The sequence below is a fragment of the Leopardus geoffroyi genome, chromosome A1 (genome assembly GCF_018350155.1).
Source record: "Leopardus geoffroyi isolate Oge1 chromosome A1, O.geoffroyi_Oge1_pat1.0, whole genome shotgun sequence".
NCBI lineage: Eukaryota > Metazoa > Chordata > Mammalia > Carnivora > Felidae > Leopardus > Leopardus geoffroyi.
In genome coordinates, this window is record NC_059326.1 from 115,472,781 (window position 1) to 115,492,722 (window position 19,942).

Sequence of the window (19,942 nt, forward strand, 5' to 3'; positions counted from 1 at the left end):
GCTGGAAAAAAAGTGCCCTGATCTTGAAATGGGACCGGGATGGTGTTACTCCACATTGTCTGCTGCAGTTGCCGAGTATTTTTACTTCCCAAGTATCTCCACATTTACTCTTCCAATTTACCTACCAAGTAGCTACCAAGGGCAAGGTAGGGATCATTCTTCCCTTAATACACAGGGAAATCTAAGTTCGGAGAATGTAGAAGACGATCAGACTCCCCTAAGACTTGTCTCTGGTTTTCACCCAGAATGATCTCTACTCAAAAGATTGTGTTCATTTTTTCTTACATCTAGACTGTGTAATATGAGGAGCAGAAAAGATAGTGAAGGCCAAATAGTCCAGCCACCTTGTTTTAAAAGTAAGAAAACAGGCTGGGAAATGGGGAGTGATTGTGCCAAGTCAAGTTGCAAGTGTGTTTGCACAGCCCAGCCTGGATTTCCTGCACTCAAGAGCCAGTTTTTATGCCCTCCAATGTGTTGGGCCCGGTGTGCCAAACAGGAACTATAGATGTGAGTAGATTTCAAGCCTTGTCCTAGAAGATTTTAGAGTCCAATAGATTTTTCAGTCCACTTGAATCGTTGCAATGAAACAGAGTGAAACGTTTTCTTCTAGGCTTTCTCTCTCATATCAGTTTGCAGAGTCTAAATCCAGAAGAAAATAGCATATTGTTGCTTCTCTTTGTTTTGTGAATTGCCAGCTAGCAGATATTTAGAAAGTTAACCACTCAGAGGCACCTGGGTGACTCAGTCAGGTAAGCAGGTAAGTGTCCAGCTCTTGATAACTGCTCAGGTTGTGATCTCACAGTCGAGCCCCACACTGGGCTCTGTGCTGAGCAGAGCCTGCTTGGGCTTCTCTTTCTCCCACTTTCTCTTTGCCTCCCCGGTGCATGCACATGCTTTCTCTCTTTCTCTCAAAATAAATAAATAAGCTTGAAAAGAAAGTTAACCACTCTGTTCAGACATACACAGATGAGTCTTCCATTGAATTTCCCTAACCAAGATACATTTCCAAACCAGGACATGGTAGAGGTTACTAAGGAAATAGGTAACTGCTTCCTCTTCCTCCTTCCCTTTAAAAGACTTTACAGTGTTTGTTACCCTATATTTTATTTCTAGGACACAAAGATAATAGGGTAAAGTGGGTGCATTTTGGCTTATGAAGTCACAGACCCATCCTAGTTGCAAACCTCACCCATGTTATTCCCACAGCTTAGGACCGATGTAAGGCATGTCTACCCTGGGGCAGGCAGAGGACATTTGCCCTCATATTATTCAGCTCTCACTACTGGAGTTTCCTAGTCAGAATGCGCTGTGCCTCTCATGTTCTCGCCCTCCAGGTTCAAAACTTCTTTCCTGGTAATGATTGGCCACTGCTTACAGCTCCCTTTCTCTCCCCTGTATTGAAGTGATTAGTTAGTCACCTCATTCCTACTTAATAATCCAAGTGAACTGTGGGGGACAGCTGGTTGGCTCAGTGGATAAAGTACATGACTCTTAATCTCAGGGTCATGAGTTTGAGCCCCACGTTGAGTGTGGGGTCTACTTAAAAATAAAAATAATAGTAATAATAATAATCCAGATAAATGGAGGTGGACCTTAGAAAATGTTCTGTCCACCGCCCACGTTTCTCAAAGAGCTCCTTACAGGGGCAGAAACTTGGATACATGCCTTGCCTAGGAAAAGAGGCCCCAAAGCTGCTAGAACCCTGTTAACAAACACACATGAGAGCATAGACCTTCAAAGAAATTAGACTGCAGGCCAGAAAATAACTTTAATGCAAAGTAGCAAGGACCACTCCTCTTCGTCATTTTCCTTGCTCTTGCTATAGAGAGTCCTCCTTCCTGTGACTGCGAGCAGGTGGGAGGAGCAGGCTATGTTTTTAGAATGGCTGCCCATATGGGAGTCTCTCCTGTTGGTAGCTTGCTCCTAGATCTGGAGGAATGCTAGTATCCTTTAGATCTTGAAGTGTGAAATAATAAAATAATTTATGTGTGATTCATTGCCTCTACCAATCCCATCGCCTTCCTCTTTACGGTCACAGGGCAGCTGCGTCATCTTTGGACCCATGAGGACCCAACGTTGCTTCTATAGAACCTGCAAAATAAATAGAGTATGAAAAAGGGGGACCTTGTCGGGAGTGGCAGCCTAGGGAAGAGGAGAGAGGAGCCTGGGTCTTTGAAAGTATCTCCTTTCTGGCTAAGGAACTAGAGCCTGAGGGTAAGAGAAGGAGGAGAAGGGAGGAAGGAACCAGGAAAAATGTACCTTCTCTGCTGTGGGGCATCCTTTGCTGTTATTCATGTTGATATTCTTCATGGAGATCAGGGTGATGCTGTCTTTCTCCCCATTGGCTGTAGAGCAGCTAGGGGTAAGAAAGAACATGGGTTGTAAGTGGAGGAGCAGGAGAGCAATGTGGTGGTCAAAGAACTGTGGGGTCAAGCCCTGGAACTTTGAACATTGTTTCTATAAACCTCTATTTTGGTGGTGGAACATAATGAAATGGGAGTGTGCTTTGAAGCCCAAAACACCTGTATATAAATCTTAGTTTTGGGGGTGCCTGTGTGGCTCAGTCAGTTAAGCATCTGTCTTTTGATTTCAGCTCATGTCATGATCTCACAGTTTGTGAGTTCAAGCCCCACATCGGGCTCCTCGCTGACAGCACGGAGCCTGCCTGGGATTGTCTCCCTCTCTCTCTGCCCCTCCCCTGCTCTGCTCTTTCTCTCTTTCTTTCTCTCTCTCAAAATAAATAAATAAACTTAAGCAAAATCTTAGTTTTACTACTTGCAACTTGTATGATCTTGACCAAGTTACAAATTCTTCAAGTCTCAACGTTTTTAAACGTACAAAACACAGTATATCCTCTTTGAAGAATCGCTGTAAGGATTTGAGATAATATTATAAAATATCTACCAGAGTGCCTGGCCCATATAAGGTGTTCAGTAAGTGGCTCCTTAAATAAAGTGTTTTCTAGTTTATTTATTTATTTTTAAATGTTTATTTACTTTTGAGAGAGAGAGAAAGCACAAGCAGGGGAGGGGAGGAGAGAGAGAGAGAGAGGGAGGAAGACACATAATCTAAAGTAGGCTCCAGGCTCTGAGCTGTCAGCAGAGAGCCCAACTCAGGGCCCAAACTCATGAATCGTGAGATTATGATGTGAGCCGAAGTTGCATGCTTAACCGACTGAGCCACTCAGGCGCCCCCTAAGTGCTTTCTTATTTGAATAGGTTTATTAGAATCTGAATTCCTATACTTTTCCTGAGGGGGTTATAGAGACAGAGCCCTGGGGCTGAAGAGTTCCAGTTCATCTCCTGTCACCTGATTGTTTTATTTTAGGGTTGCCCCTGTCCTGCCCGCCCCTAGCCCTGGCCTCAGTGCAAGCTGTCAAGATTCCATGCGTGCTTCTGCGTCTGTGTAAGAAGTCAGGAAGTATCAGTTCTCTCTCAGAATGGGGGACTGAGAGGTCAAATGAATGATTCCTCCCTTCCACCTCTGACAGTCTTACCTTTCAGATAACCCTGAACTCCCAGGTTTCTGGGGATCTGTAAAAAATCCAAAGGCACAGATTGGGAGTCACATGCTGCAACCCAGAAGACCAGCCTATCCTTCAAAGCCCACCCAAGTGGATTACCCTCCCATTTCATTAGCGATGCCTATGTGCCATTCTTTTCCTCTACTACAGGCTCAGTGTCCATCCCAAAATGTAGCTCTGGGTCCCTCAGCTGAGGGGAAAGTGGGGCCCTGAGTGGCAGGGCATGTACCTTCAGACTCCTTGTTCTTCCGACACTTAAACCTTAGACTGACCACACTCACTAGGATGATCACCACAACCACCAGGATGACAATGAAGCTGATAACACCTGAACAGGGAAAAGGACAGGGTAAAGGAGAGTCAGAGGAGGGGTCAGAAGGGGGTGATAGGAGTACAAATCCCCTTCCCGGCTAAGTGCTGTGTAGGTAGGCTCTGAGAGAAAAGTGAATTCCCCTTCTCTGCCTAACGAATGAGCTCTCAGCCAGCTGATCCTGGCCAGAGTGAGCCCCACAGCCTGGCCTCAGCCTCCCATAAGAACATGGAACTCAACAGAGCCCCAAAGAGCTGCCTGGAGGGAGGGCCAGGGGAGGCTCTTTCCCACCAGGGCCTTCTTCATCAGCCAAACCCTCCTAGAACAGATAGGTGAGATTTAAATTTGTGTTTCTAGATCCAGAGTCCAAGTCAGTACAGGGACTGCCACTCTCTGCACCTTCTCCTCCCTCTTACCAAATGCGGCCACAGTGAGCACCGTCTCTGATGTGGGGGTGGGTAAGATGGTCGAGTCATCTCTTGTCCTCAGGCTCATGGTGGTTGATGTGGGAATAACATCTTGAGAAGTGTCTAAAATGGAGTGGGGATGGGTGTATCAGTAAAGGGACTGGCATAGCCTACCAGAGAGAGAGTTAGCTCCCCTCCCACTTCCCCAGGTAAAGAATTGCAGAAACAGGTCATGCCCTCCCAAAAAGACTTCCTCCTTGCTACTCAGACTAGTTCTCAGGAGGATGGAGGTCAGAACTGGGTGATGTGGGTTCGGGTGAATTGCACTGCTGGTTGCTCATGTTACTGGTTCCAGGCTCCCCTGTTATTCTTTTCCCACCATCCCCTCAGGGCCCATTTATGTTCCAGAGACAGGAAGTCAAAATGGGTAAGGTAGAGCCATCTGTGTTTTGCCAAGGGTTGAAGTGGGAAGAAAAAGCACACTAGATACTTATCCCTACGCACTGATGTAACAAACCGGGCAAAGGGCACAAGTTTCTGGCCCTCTTCAAAGGTAGTATGATCACCCATATCTTCCCCCTTGTCAGCTCCTTTTTTTAAAAGATTTTATTTTATTTTTATTTTTAATGTTTTATTTATTTTTGAGAGAGAGAGAGAGAGAGCGTGCATGCACATGAGTGGGGGAGGGGCAGAGAGAGAGAGGTGGACAGAGGATCCAAAGGCGGCTCTGCGCTAACAGCAGTTAGCCCAATGCAGGGCTCAAACTCACAAACCAAGAGATCATGACCTGAGCTGAAGTCGGACTCCCAACTGACTGAGCCACCCAGGCGCCTCTAAAAGATTTTATTTTTAAATAATCTCTGTACCCAATGTGGGGTTTAAACTCAACCCTGACATCAAGAGTCTGAAGCTCCACCAGTGGAGCCAGCCAGGTGCCCCCTGTCTTCCACTCATTGTACTGCAGGTCTGATAGCTATTCCATTTCCTTATCCACACCCTCACTGCCAAATAAGTTTGTGAGTGTAAAATAATCCCAGAGCCAAGGGTTAGGATGACAGAAAGGGTCAGAATGCTCTTCACTGAAAGCGTGACCAGGACATACTGCTACTGCTTGGGACACCTGGGTCCATGCCATGACACAGCAGGGCCAGGACGGAGGCGTCCACTCTCTCCCAGCTCTTCCTCCACACTGCGGTGTGAACCCAGAAGCATGTAGCCCTTGTCCAATCTCTTCTGCCTCCCTTTCCATCATTTTGAGTTCTACCCATCTCTTTCCCCTCCATGGCTTTATCAGTCCTGAGTCCAGGCTCCTTTTATCTTCATTGTGATCAGGTCCAAGGCTCTGTCTCTACTTCCCACCAAACCTCTCTCATTCCCAAACCAGGCTGCCACTGATGTGGATCCTGGCCCAGAGACGCCTCCTCAAGGGGCAGAACCTGGGCCTCCTGAAGAGGGGGAGAAGGACCCCAACCAGTCATGACCCAGTGCTTTTCACCCCTGGCCCCAAGTACTCACCAAGTCCTGATGTGTACTTCTGTGGCTGAGACTGAGTCAGCCCCAACAGGGACTGGGAGTGACCATCCACAGTGCTCGTGCTCTGTGTCCTGGGTTTACTGGCTGCATCGAGGACCTGTGAAGCCTTCTCCAGAGCTGCCGTAGATAAGGAAGCATTTGTGGACCTGCTCAGGGCCTTGGCCAGCGTGTACACAGAGGGCCCTCTTTAGTCCAAAATTCTCATTTTCTTTACTGCTTTCAATTCCAGAAGGAGCCATCCTCTCTTCTACCTTGGCCTTTACCTGTACAGTTCCCACTGCCTGGAATATACCTTAGCACTGTCTACCTCACAATCTTCCTCTGGTTAACTCCCTCTTGGGCCTCAGCTTCTGAGGACACTGTAGCATGTCTTTCCTGGCTCCCAAGGAAAGGCTTCCAAGGTTGATATTTGTCCGGGCTCTTGCAGCAACTTTTTTTTTTTTTTAATGTTTTATTTATTTTTGAAGGAGAGAGAGACAGAGTGTGAGTGGGGGAGGGGCAGAGAGAGAGGGAGACACAGAATCTGAAGCAGGCTCTGGGCTCTGAGCTGTCAGCACAGAGCCTGATGAAGGGCTGGAACTCATGAACTGTGAGACTATGACCTGAGCTGAAGTCGGACTCTTAACCGACTGAGCCATTCAGGTGCCCTTCTTGCAGCACCTTCTCCTTCTGCTCATCACAGCCCTTCCTACCCTGTTTTGTGGTTGTCAACATGAGATCCTGTTTACTTGTCTGCTCCTCTACTGATCCTCACTGGGCCCTCCCTGGAGGGCATCTGGATCTGAGCGGCAGAGTACCTGAGGTCTCAGTGCTGGCCAGAGGGCTTGGGCTGCTGGGCTCTGAGGAAAGGCTGTCTCCTGAAAGGACAGAGGCAGTGGGAGGTGGAGGGGGGCAGGTTTGGTGACACCACACTCCCTCACCTATTTAAGAACCCTTGAGTTCCAAGCAGGTCTGAAGGGCTGGGCAGGGGGTCAGGCAGGGGGGAAGGACTGGCCCCTCGGCAGCCACACTTACTCACCTGTGTTGGAAGAAAGTGGCTCTGTGGTCAGACTTTGACTGCTGAAGGCTCCTGAAACAAATCATCTGAGGCTGAGGGTCGCTGCCTCCTATTGCTCTGTCTCCCTCTCTTCTTCCCTGTAACTGGAGTTTTCTAGTCTTTCTCCTTGCCGCACCCCTGACCCCCATCCATTCATTTCCCTCCTCTTTCAAGGCACATGTGACTAGGCCATCCTCAAATACATCCAGAGATGAACTCAGCCTTGGATGTCCCGAGAGCCCTGGCCTCAGCTCTAATCACCTGAGATCTGTGCTCCTCTCGCCCTTCCTAAGCTGTCAGGCCTAAATGCCAGAGCAGGCCCTGTGTGCTTGGTCTTACCCTGAAGGCTAGATGTCTGTATTGTCATGGGTTGGGAATGGTGGCCTGCAAGAGAAAGCAAAAAACACTTTGACTAGCTTGGTGAGTCTCTTGCCCAGTGCAGAGCCCACAGAAGAACCCAGGCTTTCCAAGCCTCCCATGCTGGAAGGCAGACACACTTGGCAGAGGGCTGAAGAATGTGGCTCTGGCTCACAGTGCTGGCTTCCTCTAACCACGACTCAATAGCACCATCACCACCACTTTGTGGTTCAGTGTCCCAGAGTCCTTTCCATCTCTTTAATCCCGTGTGGGTTTTATACCAACCTGACATGAGGTCAGGTGAAGGTTATTTCAAACTAGTGATTTGTCCAAGGACAGAGGGCCAGTGGCCTGCTACATCTAGAAAAGGACCTAGGACTCCAGGTCTGTAGGCTGATGTTCCTGCTACGTTACCACTTAGCCATACATTTTCCCCGTGCATACTGTCATCCTGGTCCTGCCCCAAGGGAAGGGGATGGAAAGATGGGGTGAATAAAATGAGGCTAGGGGCTGGGGTAGGTATCTCCAGCTGGAGGTAGGGGTCCACACAGCAAGAGGACCAGGTCCTCCAGCTGGAGGTAGGGGTCCACACAGCAAGTAAGTTCTGAGGTATAGATAGGAGCCAGGGAAGCTCTGAACAAGCAGACAATTTTACCCTCACAGGCAGAGGCTACTTCAGAAATGACCATTGTTGGCCAAACCCAGGAAGAAGCTAGTTACCAGGAGGCCCCAGTCGGAAGCCATCATCGGCTTTTTTTTTTTTTTTTTTTAATGTACATGTGTATGTCTGTGGGCCTCCGTGTAGATGTGTATGTGCTCTTGTGTGCCCATATGTGCGTCCCCTTTGTGTGTGGGACCTGAGAGGTCACGTTGTGTTTGCTCATTTTCCACAGTGAAATCATTCTTGAAACCTGTGAACAATGTGAAAGGAAAACAACGTGGGGAAGTGGAGCCGCCCAGCTGGGTTCCCGTCCCTCTGCTCCTGCTGGGACTGTAGCCTCTGGCCTGGCCCTCGGGCTCCCAGGCCCCTCATCCACAGGGAAGCTCCATGCCTGGGCCTGGGTGAACAGATGCAGCTGGGGGCCAGGGCCCGCACAGCCTGTGGCAGCTTGCTGAACTGTTTATTTTCCTTAGCCACTGCCTCCCTCCATGGGGCTATCACTCGGACAGTGTGGAATTAATCATTTCCAAGCCCAAGCTTGCCCAAACCCTGACCGTATTTTTCCAGGGCACCAGTCTCTGGTAGCCCCACCTGCTCACTGGGTGGGGTGTCAGAGGGGTATTAAAACTCGTAGGTGTCCGAGGCTACAGAGAACTCTTCCCAGCTGAAAATGACCCTGGAAGAACCCTTTCAAGTCACATCTTATTTTTTTTTTTTATTTTTTTTTTCAATGTTTATTTATTTTTGGGACAGAGAGAGACAGAGCATGAACGGGGGAGGGGCAGAGAGAGAGGGAGACACAGAATCGGAAACAGGCTCCAGGCTCTGAGCCATCAGCCCAGAGCCCGACGCGGGGCTCGAACTCACGGACCGCGAGATCGTGACCTGGCTGAAGTCGGACGCTTAACCGACTGCGCCACCCAGGCGCCCCACAAGTCACATCTTAAAAACACCGATCAGTTACTGATCAAGCATATCTAAGGTACCATCTAAGTCCTATAAAGTTATAACATTAGCTTTTAGTGGGTGGACACTGTGCAGTGCCTTCCCGCATATCTGGAAGCAAAACTAGCATCTTGGAAGGAGTTCCAAAGTCACAAGCTCCAAGTTCCAGTGGCCTGTGTTCTCTGTCTTCTGGCCCTGACCCCCTACCAGAACTTTCCATCACCAATAGATTCCTCTGTGTGAAGAGGAACTTCAGGCACATCTGTTTCTACAGGCCATGGTGTCTCTGACCACTGGGCAGAATAACCCCAGCCACATAAATTTCTTATTTTCCCGTATCCCCTCCCTAATCCCTACCTGCTTCACGACCTTCTAGCCTCTTCTTCCTCCCCCTCCACCATCCTCCTCCCCTGTTTTCCTCAGCAGCATAATGTAATAGTTGAAAATCACAGCTTTTGAGTCTGACAGGTTTGAGTTCAAGTCCTGACTCTACCACGTACTATCTGACCAGGTTCTCAGTCTTCTCTTCTTTAACGTGCAAATGAATTTCATACCTCAAAAGTGGTTGTTAAGACAAGAAAACTCAAATGCTAGACTTTTTAAATTTTTGCCCCATTCTTTCCAACCCTCCAAGTCTCTGTGGATCCAAGTCAGGTCACCTTGTGGGCCTGAATATCCTCAAAAGGATTCTTCAAGGGAGGCAGTAGGTATGCTGTGATCTTGGGATGAGAGATAAGGAAACTCAGGAGGCAAGTGTGGTTTATGTAGAGTTTACACAGGGCATTCTCAGCCCTGCCACCTGCCATTTGCCTGGGACAGTGCCCCCTCATGACTCTTGCCTTTTAATCTCCTCCTCTGCCATTTCTGCAGTTGCTACAATAAGCCTGGTGCCCCTGCCCCAGATCAAGCGTGGGACTCTGCCCACACCCAGGGTGGGGTGGGGGGCAATCAGAGTTTTACCCCCAGCCCCTGGGCTTCCAGAGAAAGGTCTGACCTTTCCAGGAGACAGAGTACCAGAACTCAGTCCCCCCTCAACCCCCACCAAGAAAGGGCCATCCTCTCTCCCCATCCAAGCATTTTACACTCTTTTCTGCTACTGAGGGCAGACTCCTAAGTCTTCAACAGAGGCCTCATGGAGAGTGAGGTGGGGGTGGGGAAGGGATGACCAAAGGGAAGTTGCTGCCCTGTGAGTCAGAATCTCCTGGATTTCTCATGGTTCCCAGCAACTGCTCCTTAACTAGAACAGCCCTTATGAGCTGCTTTACCATTCGTCAGCTAGCAGAATCGGGTCTCAGAGGTATTTCCATTCATCTCCTCTGGAGGGCATCTCATCCAGCCCCCTGGCCGAGGATGTTGTATACATCCTCTTTGGCAAATAGTTCTTTGTATCTATCCTGCATCCCTCTTGCTGTGATTTGAGCTTAAAGTCAACATTTGGAATTCCCAGGTTGTTACTCCTCACGTGAAAGAAAAAGGATCCCCTGTAAAGCCCAAGGTGTAGACAGTTTTGTGCTAGAACACTCTGGAAGGAGCTTTCCGGCCTCAGTCTCACATCAAGACAGTCAATTCCCACATTTCAGGAGGCCAGCCTCTGTGGGGGCCCCAGTTCACCCTGGAAATTTTCCCACAAAAGGATTTAACCACATGTCTACTTTACCTTTGCCTGGTAATGACCCCCTCTCCCCCCCCCCCGCCCCAATTCAACTCCTTAGTTCCCTTCATGAGAAGCGTCTGGAATTTCCCTTGGGCACAGGCCTGAATGGAGAGCATGTGAGGTATACATTGTGAAGGAGGGACAGTCACCCGGGACTGCCAACCGCTGGAGGGGAACTGCTGAAGCGGAGTGGCAAATGCCTCTTACCTTGGAGTAGGAGGAAGCCGAGGATCACCCAGCACAGCTGCGTTGCTCCAACGGTCCCCATGTCAGCTGGGTCTGTGGCGGGCAGGCAGCCGCTCCACGGTGGCTCTGTCCATAGTGGAAAAGAGAGAGGGAGTGCTGGGGCGGGGTGGGGGGTGGGGGCTGGCTCTCTAGCAGCTTCCTGTCAAAGAATAGAAGGAAACAGATTGGGACTGGCTCCAGGGGCCCTGATTAGCCTGCAGCCCAGACGGAGGATGTAAGGCTGAAGCAGCAGGCACTGTGCCTGGGGCTCTGTGGGCCGAGCTAGAGCCACTATGGTGTCCTCTAGGGCCTTTATACAAAGATCAGCGATGACAAAGTGGCTCTGTGACCCCTCTCTTTCCCTCTGAGGGGTCCATCAGGTCCCTCCACTTATCACCTAGAGGCTTTTGGATGTTTTCCTGGAGTCTAACTCCAATCCCTCCCCAGTCTGTTTCAGACCAGGTCCTCCTGGTCTCTCCCATGACTGAGCCCTAAAGCTGGGCCCACCAGCTGCCCAGGCTTTGTAGACTCTGAATATGTCACACTCTCCTTCCTCCTCAGGGCTCCCAATGCAGATAGGACTCCCAACATCTTTCAGGGAGGCCTTACAAACATTATTATTATTATTATTTTTTTTTTTTTTTTTAAATAATCTCTACAACCCACGTGGGGCTTGAACATACAACCCTGCGATCAAGAGTCACATGCTCCACCGACTGAGCCAGGCAGGCGCTCCTATTGTTATTCTTTTTTTTTTTTTTAAGTTTATTTATTTATTTTGAGAAAGAGAGCAGGGGAGAGGCAAAGAGAGAGCTAAAACCCCAAACAGAGTCTGCACTGTCAGTGCAGAGCCCAACGCAGGGCTCAACCTCACAAACCGTGAGATCATGACCTGAGCTGAAATCAAGAGTCAGATGCTCAACTGCTCAACCAACTGAGCCTGAGCCAGGCAGGCAACCCCCCCCCCCCCATTTGTTATTCTTAATAGAAAAACAAGGGGACTACATTTCTTTTAAAAAGAAAATATTTTTTTAATGTTTTTTTATCTTAGAGAGAGAGAGAGAGAGAGAGAGAGAGAGCGCGCGAGCATGAATGGGGGAGTGGCAGAGAGAAAAGGAGACAATCAATCCAAAGGCGGCTCCAGGCTCTGAGCTGTCAGCTCAGAGCCCAACACGGAGCTTGAACTCACGAACCACGAAATCATGACCTGTGCTAAAGTCAGACACTCAACCAAGTGAGCCACCCAGGTGCCCCAAGAGGACTACCTTTCAAGCCTCCCCCGTCCTCAGCTCTCCCCTCACCTCCCCTTTCCTGGAGTCAGGTGTTCCCTGTGTCCCAGCAGCACCCTGTCTTTAGCATCCATCCCGTGGCACTCTCTTGTGCAGATGCAGGCCAGCAGTGTCCCTAGGACCTGGCACAATGCCTGTGATATAGCAGGTCCTCAGAACATATTTACTGAACTAAACTCAAAAGATTTAAGAGCAGAGAAATGTTACACACAATCCTACTTCTTTAATAGAATTGTATCATATTGTGGATTTCCTTCCACTCTATGCATTCCCGGTGGTGACAATATGCACATATATATGCAATCATATATTGCATTGATTGGTGTCCTTTTCTCCCTTAGTTTTAATTTTTTTAATGTTTATTTATTTTTGAGAGAGAGTGTGCATGTATTTGTGTGTGCGTGTGCACACGCACATGAGTGGGGAAAGGGCAGAGAGACAGCAAGTCACAGAGACAGGCTCCAGGCTCTGAGTTGGCAGCACAGGCGCCTCGATTTTTTAATAAATATTTTATTTTATTTTATTTTTTATTTTTTAATGTTTATTTATTTTTTGAGAGAGAGAAAGAGAGTGCAAGCAGGGGAGGGTCAGAGAGAGAGGGAGACACGGGCTCCAGGCTCTGAGCTGTCAGCACAGAGCCCGATGCCAGTCTTGAAGCCACCAACCATGAGATCATGACCTGAACCAAAGTTGGATGCCCACCTGACTGAGCCACCTAGGTACCCCTAAATATTTTATTTCGGGGAGACTGTTTGGCTCAGTCAGTAGAGCATGTGATTCTTGATGTCAGGGTCATAAGTTCAAGCCCCATGTTGGGCCTGGAGCTTACTTAAAAAATAATAAATAGAGGCGCCTTGGTGGCTCAGTCAGTTGAGTGTCCAACTGACTGGCTCAGTTGGTAGAGCATGTGAACTCTCGATCTCGGGGTTATAAGTTGAAGCCCCATGTTCGATGTAGAGATTACTTAGAAATAAAATTAAAAAAAAATAATTTTTAAAGTTTATTTATTAATTTTGAGAGAGAGAGAGAGAGCAGGAGCAGGGAGGTGGGCAGAGAGAGAGGGAGAGAGAGAGAATGCCAAACAGGCTCTGCACTGTCAGTGGGGCTTGAACTCATGACCTGCAAGATTGTGACCTGAGCCAAAACCAGTCATCCCTCATTCTTTCCCTTGTTGTGCATAAACCACCCTCCGTTCCAGTCTGGAGACCAGATCACCCCTGGGAACTCTCCTCACCCGATGGCTTGATCTCAAGAGGCAAGATGTAGCCTCTTGATTCCCTGTCTCTCAGCCAAGCTGTTCCACACTCTGACATTCAGGGATCCCACTCAGATCTCCGAGCTCACTTAAGCCCAGGTCACTGGGCTGTGGACCTTACCTGCCAACTGAGTGAGACAAGTGGCTGGCTGGCCTTGAATCCAACTAGGAGACTGACACTTCCCAATGCCATCCAAGACCTCAGCCAGAGGGAATGTGGATTTTGCCACAGTCCAGGGCTTCAACCACTGCTCTTTGCTTCCTGCCTCCTCAAGACACATGTCCCAATGCTCTCACAGACACCACCACTGGGGCTCCAAGTCCCTGAGTCCAAAAGCCCGGTTCCTGATCCTGCCGATGGCTAACCTCTCCTTTCCCTGGTGGGCACTTTTTGTGACTTGAACACATTGAAGCACACACATTCTTAAATGAAATTACATTTCAGGCAAATGCAAAGAGACATATAGAATTCATATTTGTAAAAACCAAAGAAGAAAAAATCCAAAGAGAAAAAAAAAACAGCCTTGCATGGGAATGATAAACATCACATTCAACAAGATGGTTATCCATGGGATAAGAAGGAGGGGTGTAGTCAAGGAGTAGGGCTTCTATGTTATTTGTAATATTTTAGTTTTTAAAAAACTTTGAGGGGCACCTGGGTGGTCCAGTCGGCTAAGCATCCGACTTCAGCTCAGGTCATGATCTCACAGCTCGTGGGTTTGAGCCCCTTGTTGGGCTCTGCTCTGACACCTCAGAACCTCAAGCCTGCTTTGGATTCTGTCTCTCTCTCCACCCCTCCCCCACTTGCACTCTATCTCTCTCTCTCTCTCCAGAATAAATAAACGTTAAAACAAATTTTTTTAATAAAAAAATTTAAGGGTCGCCTGGGTGGCTCAGTTGGTTAAGCGTCCGACTTTGGCTCAGGTCATGATCTCGCAGTCCGTGAGTTCGAGCCCCGTGTTGGGCTCTGTGCTGACCGCTCAGAGCCTGGAACCTGTTTCAGATTCTGTGTCTCCCTCTCTCTCTGACCCTCCCCCATTCATGCTCTGTCTCTCTCTGTCTCAAAAATAAACGTTAAAAAAACTTAAAAAAAAATTTAAAACAACTTTTTTGAAATAAATGTGACAGACTCTTGAGCTGGACAGAGCTGGTGGTTGGAACAAAGAGATTGAGTACATTATAGTCTACAATTTCCAGTGTGTTTGATATACAGTTTTTTTTTTTTTTAAATCAAAGAAACAGTGACTTCAGGAAATCAGTTGGGGTGGGGAGTCAGCATGTCATGGTGGAGGGTGGGGTGTAGTGGGGGTGCTGGCAAGGTGTCTGGGATCTAGTGGAGGAGGAGTAGGCAGGCAGACCCAGGCTCCTGAAGCTGGCAGGGAGCATGGAGGGAAGTGCCAAGATCAAGGTCCTATCACAGTTCAAGGTTGGGACAGGGGAGTCCTAATATTCACGAAAGTGAAAGCGCGGGAGAGACGTTGAGGGTGTGTGTGCAGAGGGTGTGTGCCTGGTAAACCCCATAGACGTGGCAGCTCCGGGTAGGGGCCGACCAAGCTGGGGTGGCAGGTTCTTCCTTGCCCTGCTGGCTGCCAGTCCCCAGGGAGCCTTGCACCAGGCGGACAATGCACCAGGTAGACTCTTGGCTCACCCCCCTCCTTCTAGGCTGTCTGACTCCCTGCAGGGGCCCCAAGCCTCTCACCAACCTGAGCTTCTCTTTTTTTTCCACCCCTGCCCTGAGAGCTCCAGAACCTCAGGGAGCCCAGAGAGCCTTAGACTTTAAACTGGGGGTGGGTATTGAGCTTTCTACATGCAAAGGGACAGTGTTTGGGTGGGATGGGGTAAACAGTGTGACTGAGAAACTAAAGGGAGAGTGTTCTGGATAGCCTTTCCTGGACGGAAATTGCCTTTCCTTGGGGAGGGCCAGGCTGATGACTCAGGTTTAGGGGAGAGGCTCCACTCCAGAGGGTCTGCCCCTGATGGTCCAGCTGGGGAATAGGAGGCTAGGGAGAAAAGGTTTCTTGAGCCTATGGTGACCTAATCAGCCAGCTCTGGTGTTTATAGTTTGGAGGTTTGCTACCTTCATGGCAATCCATCCCACCCCTACTCAACAGTTAGCTGAGTGGAGACAGACAGACATGACCCCCAACTTCTGGCTGGGATCCTGGAAGAGGTAGAGGCTGGCCTGGATTCTCCTCAATCCACCCTGGACAGAGTCAGGAATCCACACGGGGCACCCCCTCCCCTGCAGGTCCAGATCCCGAAACCCCCAACAGGATCATACATTATGGGCTGAGGTATCCCCTTTGCTTCATCCCAAGCTTTGGGGGTTCCTGACTCATTTTCCTTTCACCCTCCCCCAGGGTACCACCCCTCTGCCTTCTGTGTGAGTTGAGGGTGATGGGAACCTGAGATGCTTGACATATTGACTCCCTTTTCCCAGGGCTTGAAGAAAGAGCTGCTCACTGCCCGCTGGCCAGGATGTGGGATAGCAGCCCCTAGTGTGCTCAGATTCCTGACCTAGGACATATTATCTATTTAGGAATTTTACTGGAGGCCTGGGAAGAGAGAGCATTGGGAGGCGACGGACTTGGTGGGCTGAACTCTATATGCCAGACTGTAATGAAGACCCTCTCCATCCCTTTCTGAACAACTTTGTCTCCCTATCTCTGTTTCTTTTTTCTCTGTATCTATCTCTCTGTATCTATTTCACTCCTATCCTTTTATTTATCTCTCTCTTTTTCTTTCTCTTCTTCTCTTTGTGTTTTTCTCTTTCTCTCTGTATCCTGCCCCCCCCCCCACCCGTCTTTTTCTTTAATTCTCTCTCTTGCTACCTGTGTGTTTATCTGTATGTTTCTCTTTGTCTGCATGTCTTTACTCTGTCTCTCTCTTTTTTTTGTCTCTGTTCCGCTTTGTCTGCCTAAGGCTCTCTGTCTGTCTCTCTCAGTTCCCTCCAGGTGTCTATCTCTCTCTAACTTGCTCTTTTTCTGTGTGTACATGCCCATGTCACCCTCTCCCTCTGCCACTCCCCTACCAGGCTGGCTGCCATCCCTGGCCTTCTCCAGCTGTGAACGGGTCAGCGGGGCAGGAGCCCCAGAGGCAGCTCCCGGATATGCTGAGTGGGGCTTGGGAACCACCTCGAGGAGATGGGCTGCCCCTGCTCACTGTCATCGTCACTGCCTTTGTCCTGCTGGCAGTCTGTATTGTGGTGGCAGTCCACTTTGGGCCAAGACTACATCAGGGCCATGCCACTCTCCCCACAGAGCCACCAGCCCCGAAGCCAGAGGGTGGCATCTACCTCATCCACTGGCGAGTGTTGGACCCCTGGGACAGTCATGAAGATGCCCAGCAGGAACCTCCTGTCCCTGGCTCCTACCCTGTGCCAGATGGGCCTATGCTCAGCATTGAAGAAGTCACGTATCTATAGGAGGAAGACTTTGAAAAGCTGGACTGACCTGGCTCAGAACAAGCAACTGGACAGAGAATTAGGGCAAAAGAAAATTGGGTCTTGGGCATCAGAGCTTTGGAAGAGCACGCATGGACTCAGCTGGAGCTGCTCTCCCTGCAGAATATTTATAGAGAAAGCCCTGATGTGGACAGGAGAAATAAAAGAAACTTGAGGGCTTTGCCCAGAAACATGCTGCTGTGAGCATTCCCAGTGCCAAAGGCCACCTTTACAAAGCTACCCTCTCCTTTTCAAGGACCATCAGATCCCTGACCAAGTCCTCACTCTCTCCTCTCATCCCTAATCTCCTTTGCTTTTGTTGTTAATGTGAGTCCAGCTTGAAAGGTTCCACCACCCACTCCACCTCTGTGCAGGGATATCAGAGTCTCCCTGTGGAGGTGCCGTCCCCAAAGCCCCCAGGTCCTGTGAGGGCCAGCCAAGGAGAGGGAAGGCAAAGAACCCAGGGGTCTGCCTTCTCCGGGACTCAGGAAGAGAAGGAAAATTTGCTGCCTTTCACTGATTGAAAGACATCCCTTTGGCATTTGGTGTCTAGGCCTTGTTAGCAACTTCCGAGGCCCTTGCAAAGCCCCAAGCACAAATTCTAGCTCCTCAAAATGCTTTTGAATGCCCTCCACTGTGTTGGGGCAAGACCCTGTCTCGCCTTCCCAGGATGGGATGGGGGGATTTGGGAGATTCCTATTACCTCCCCTGTTCTGTGTGTATAGGCCTATTGGAACGAGCCTAAAACTTATCCCTGGACATTTCCCAAATCCGGAACCTTCCAGTCAGTGGGAAAACAGGAAAGGAAGAGGAGCTTTGTGGAGCTTGTTTAAAGGAAGGAAGGAGTGAGGAGAGGATTTATAGGGGGTGAGGTGGGCGTAGGAGTTGTTAAGATGCAGGAAGACAGAGCTGAGCCTCCTGGTGGCTCTCTGGAAAGGCACCCTTGCCCTGACACCTTTGAATCTCACTCGTGTGCTGTCAAGAACATGCAGACAGGCATTTATGGAGAGACCTCTGGGTACTTTACCCTGGAGAACACTTGAGGACAACAGACCAACACTGGGCACTGCCCTTGGTGAAACCCTAGCACAGTCAGGAAGGGTAGGAAATAACGGAAGACGAAGAGGAACAGAGGTGGAGATTGTAATGTATACAGGGGACTGGCTTGCCTCCTTTGGGACTGGTGAGAGGCAACTATAATGTTAATAGCTGCTCCTTCTTGTAGTCCAGCTCTGTGCTGAGCACCCGGCCCATCTGTGGACCTGTAGATATTATATTGTTCCCTCCTCACCTTGGGAGGAAGAGCCACTCTTATCCACATTGTATAGTTGGGGATATCAAGATACCCAGGGGGACACAGGTACTAACCAGTGAAGGCAAGTTTGAACCTGAGCTGTCAGACTCCACAGCCTAAGCACCAAGTTGGGGGCTGGATGGGTGGGGGAAGGTCATTTTGGAAAGGCCCTTGATTCTGCCCTGGTTTCTAGGTACAGGAGTGACTGATGTAATGCTGGAGAATCCTCACATCTTGGGGACAGAATGGCTAGGGCAGCTGTGAGGAAGAGGAGATTGCATCCTCCTTTACTCCCTTGGCTGTGTCATCCTTGGGGGCAGTTGGTTCCTTCTGGCAAATGTGTGTCTGTGTGTGGAGTCTTTCTCCACAGAGACGACGTACACAGAAATTCATATCGAGTGTTTGTGATAAAAACAGAAGTGAGGGGCGCCTGGGTGGCGCAGTCGGTTGAGCGTCCGACTTCAGCCAGGTCACGATCTTGCGGTCCGTGAGTTCGAGCCCCGCGTCGGGCTCTGGGCTGATGGCTCAGAGCCTGGAGCCTGTTTCCGATTCTGTGTCTCCCTCTCTCTCTGCCCCTCCCCCGTTCATGCTCTGTCTCTCTCTGTCCCAGAAATAAATAAACGTTGAAAAAAAAATTTTTTTAAAAAAAAAACAGAAGTGAGGGGCACCTGGCTGGCTAAGTCAGTAAAGCATCTGATTCTTGATCTCAGGGTTGTGAGTGCAAGCCCCACACTGGGTGTAGAGATTAATTTAAAAAATTAACAACAACAACAACAACAACAACAACAAACAGAGGTGAGAGGTAGGGAACAAGTCCTGGGTAGAACAGATGGAACAGGTAGAAATGGGCTGCCTGTCTTCCCAGATAGGGGCAATTTTGCCACTACTGTGTTGTTACAATGGCTCAGTTTTAACAGTGATGGCATAAGATACAGCAGGTGCTTGGCTGTGTTGTCCAAGGTCCCCCAGAGTGTATCCCATCTCCACACACAAACGCTCTTCTCCCCCCACCCTTTATCCCTTTGCAGGCTCTATCATCTGGGGACATTCATTCAGTGCCCCCAGCTCCTTTGAGCAGCCCCTTGCCTGGGATCCAGCTGTGTACCCTTCATGGCATCTGCACACCTGCTCAGGACGCTCTGTATTCCCCAAGCCTCCCACTGGGGACAAGGGCCATGAAAGGGCAGGCAGATGCCATGGGGTGCGCTACCTTCTACACCCTCAGCCTGACTGCTGGGCTCTGTTCACGGTGAAATGATACTCTGTCCTGTCCTAGAATAAGGAGGGGTATAAGGAAGTACGTCTGTGCAAGTGGATTTGGACATTTCAGACAGTAAATGCCAATCGCTTGTATCAGAGTCCAGCCAGAGAAAAATGGCATGCTCAAATTGATAATCTGAGGAGTGTTTAAAAGGGGAGCTGTTAGACATAGTTTTATTTTTTTTTAATGCTTATTTTTTCTTGAGCATGAGAGAGACAGAGCATGAGCAGGGGACAGGCAGAGTGAGAGAGGGATACAGAATCTGAAGCAGGCTCCAGGCTCTGAGCTGTTAGCACAGAGCCAGACATGGGGCTCGAACTTACGAGCCGTGAGATCATGACCTGAGCCAAAGTGGGACGCTCAACTGACTAAGCCACCCAGGTGCCCCAAAGGGGAGCTGTTTAGAAAGGGCAGGTATAAGGAAGCCACAAGTGGACATTACCAGGACCTGGTAGGCCTGAGCAGCATGGGGAAGGGGCAGGTAATGGAACCTGGGGATAGACAGGGCTACTGAGAGCATGGCAGAGCCGTGACTTTATGTCAAAGATGCAGAGAACCCATAGTGATCTTGATACTGCAGGGAGGGATCTGGGGGAGTAACTACCCCTATATCACCCTCCTCCTTCCCTCTGTTCCCCTAGTGGGGCTCTTCATGGATTGAGCATGAACAGAATCCAGAGAGCAAGCGACCCTGGTGATGCCATCCCAGGGAAGAGGAGGCAGAGAGGGATAGAGAGACAGTCTAGAAGG

At 49.4% G+C, this 19,942-nt stretch overlaps 2 protein-coding genes across 5 annotated transcripts; one reads left to right on the plus strand and one right to left on the minus strand.

Moving 5' to 3' along the window:
- Positions 1 to 1,743: 1,743 nt before the first annotated feature.
- On the minus strand, positions 1,744 to 10,766 carry ECSCR (endothelial cell surface expressed chemotaxis and apoptosis regulator). 4 transcript variants are annotated; one of them, XM_045445798.1, is made up of 10 exons: positions 10,634 to 10,766; positions 7,149 to 7,193; positions 6,792 to 6,842; positions 6,571 to 6,630; positions 5,756 to 5,890; positions 4,250 to 4,363; positions 3,753 to 3,851; positions 3,497 to 3,533; positions 2,260 to 2,356; positions 1,744 to 2,091 (listed from the first exon to the last, which is right to left on the minus strand). In XM_045445798.1, the coding sequence occupies exons 1-10, from the start codon at positions 10,692 to 10,694 to the stop codon at positions 2,083 to 2,085; spliced, it is 708 nt and encodes a 235-aa protein (XP_045301754.1). In that variant the 5' UTR covers positions 10,695 to 10,766; the 3' UTR covers positions 1,744 to 2,082. The 4 variants fall into 4 exon arrangements, with proteins under 4 accessions (XP_045301754.1, XP_045301772.1, XP_045301762.1 ...); XM_045445816.1 differs by lacking the exon at positions 6,571 to 6,630; XM_045445806.1 differs by lacking the exon at positions 7,149 to 7,193 and having other exon boundaries at positions 10,634 to 10,764.
- Positions 10,767 to 14,523: 3,757 nt separating this feature from the next.
- On the plus strand, positions 14,524 to 16,832 carry SMIM33 (small integral membrane protein 33). The gene is made up of 2 exons (XM_045445842.1): positions 14,524 to 14,826; positions 16,230 to 16,832. The coding sequence occupies exons 1-2, from the start codon at positions 14,818 to 14,820 to the stop codon at positions 16,617 to 16,619; spliced, it is 399 nt and encodes a 132-aa protein (XP_045301798.1). The 5' UTR covers positions 14,524 to 14,817; the 3' UTR covers positions 16,620 to 16,832.
- Positions 16,833 to 19,942: the final 3,110 nt, after the last annotated feature.

Bases quoted from the DNA above. Each gene is read 5' to 3' on its own strand.
- ECSCR (XM_045445798.1), bottom strand. From the start codon at position 10,694: ATGGGGACCGTTGGAGCAACGCAGCTGTGCTGGGTGATCCTCGGCTTC. The intron at 6,843-7,148 runs GTAAGACCAAGC...GATTTGTTTCAG, and splicing joins ACAGACATCTAGCCTTCAGG to GAGCCTTCAGCAGTCAAAGT. The intron at 2,357-3,496 runs GTAAGACTGTCA...TCTTACCCCTAG, and splicing joins AGTTCAGGGTTATCTGAAAG to CTGCTCTACAGCCAATGGGG.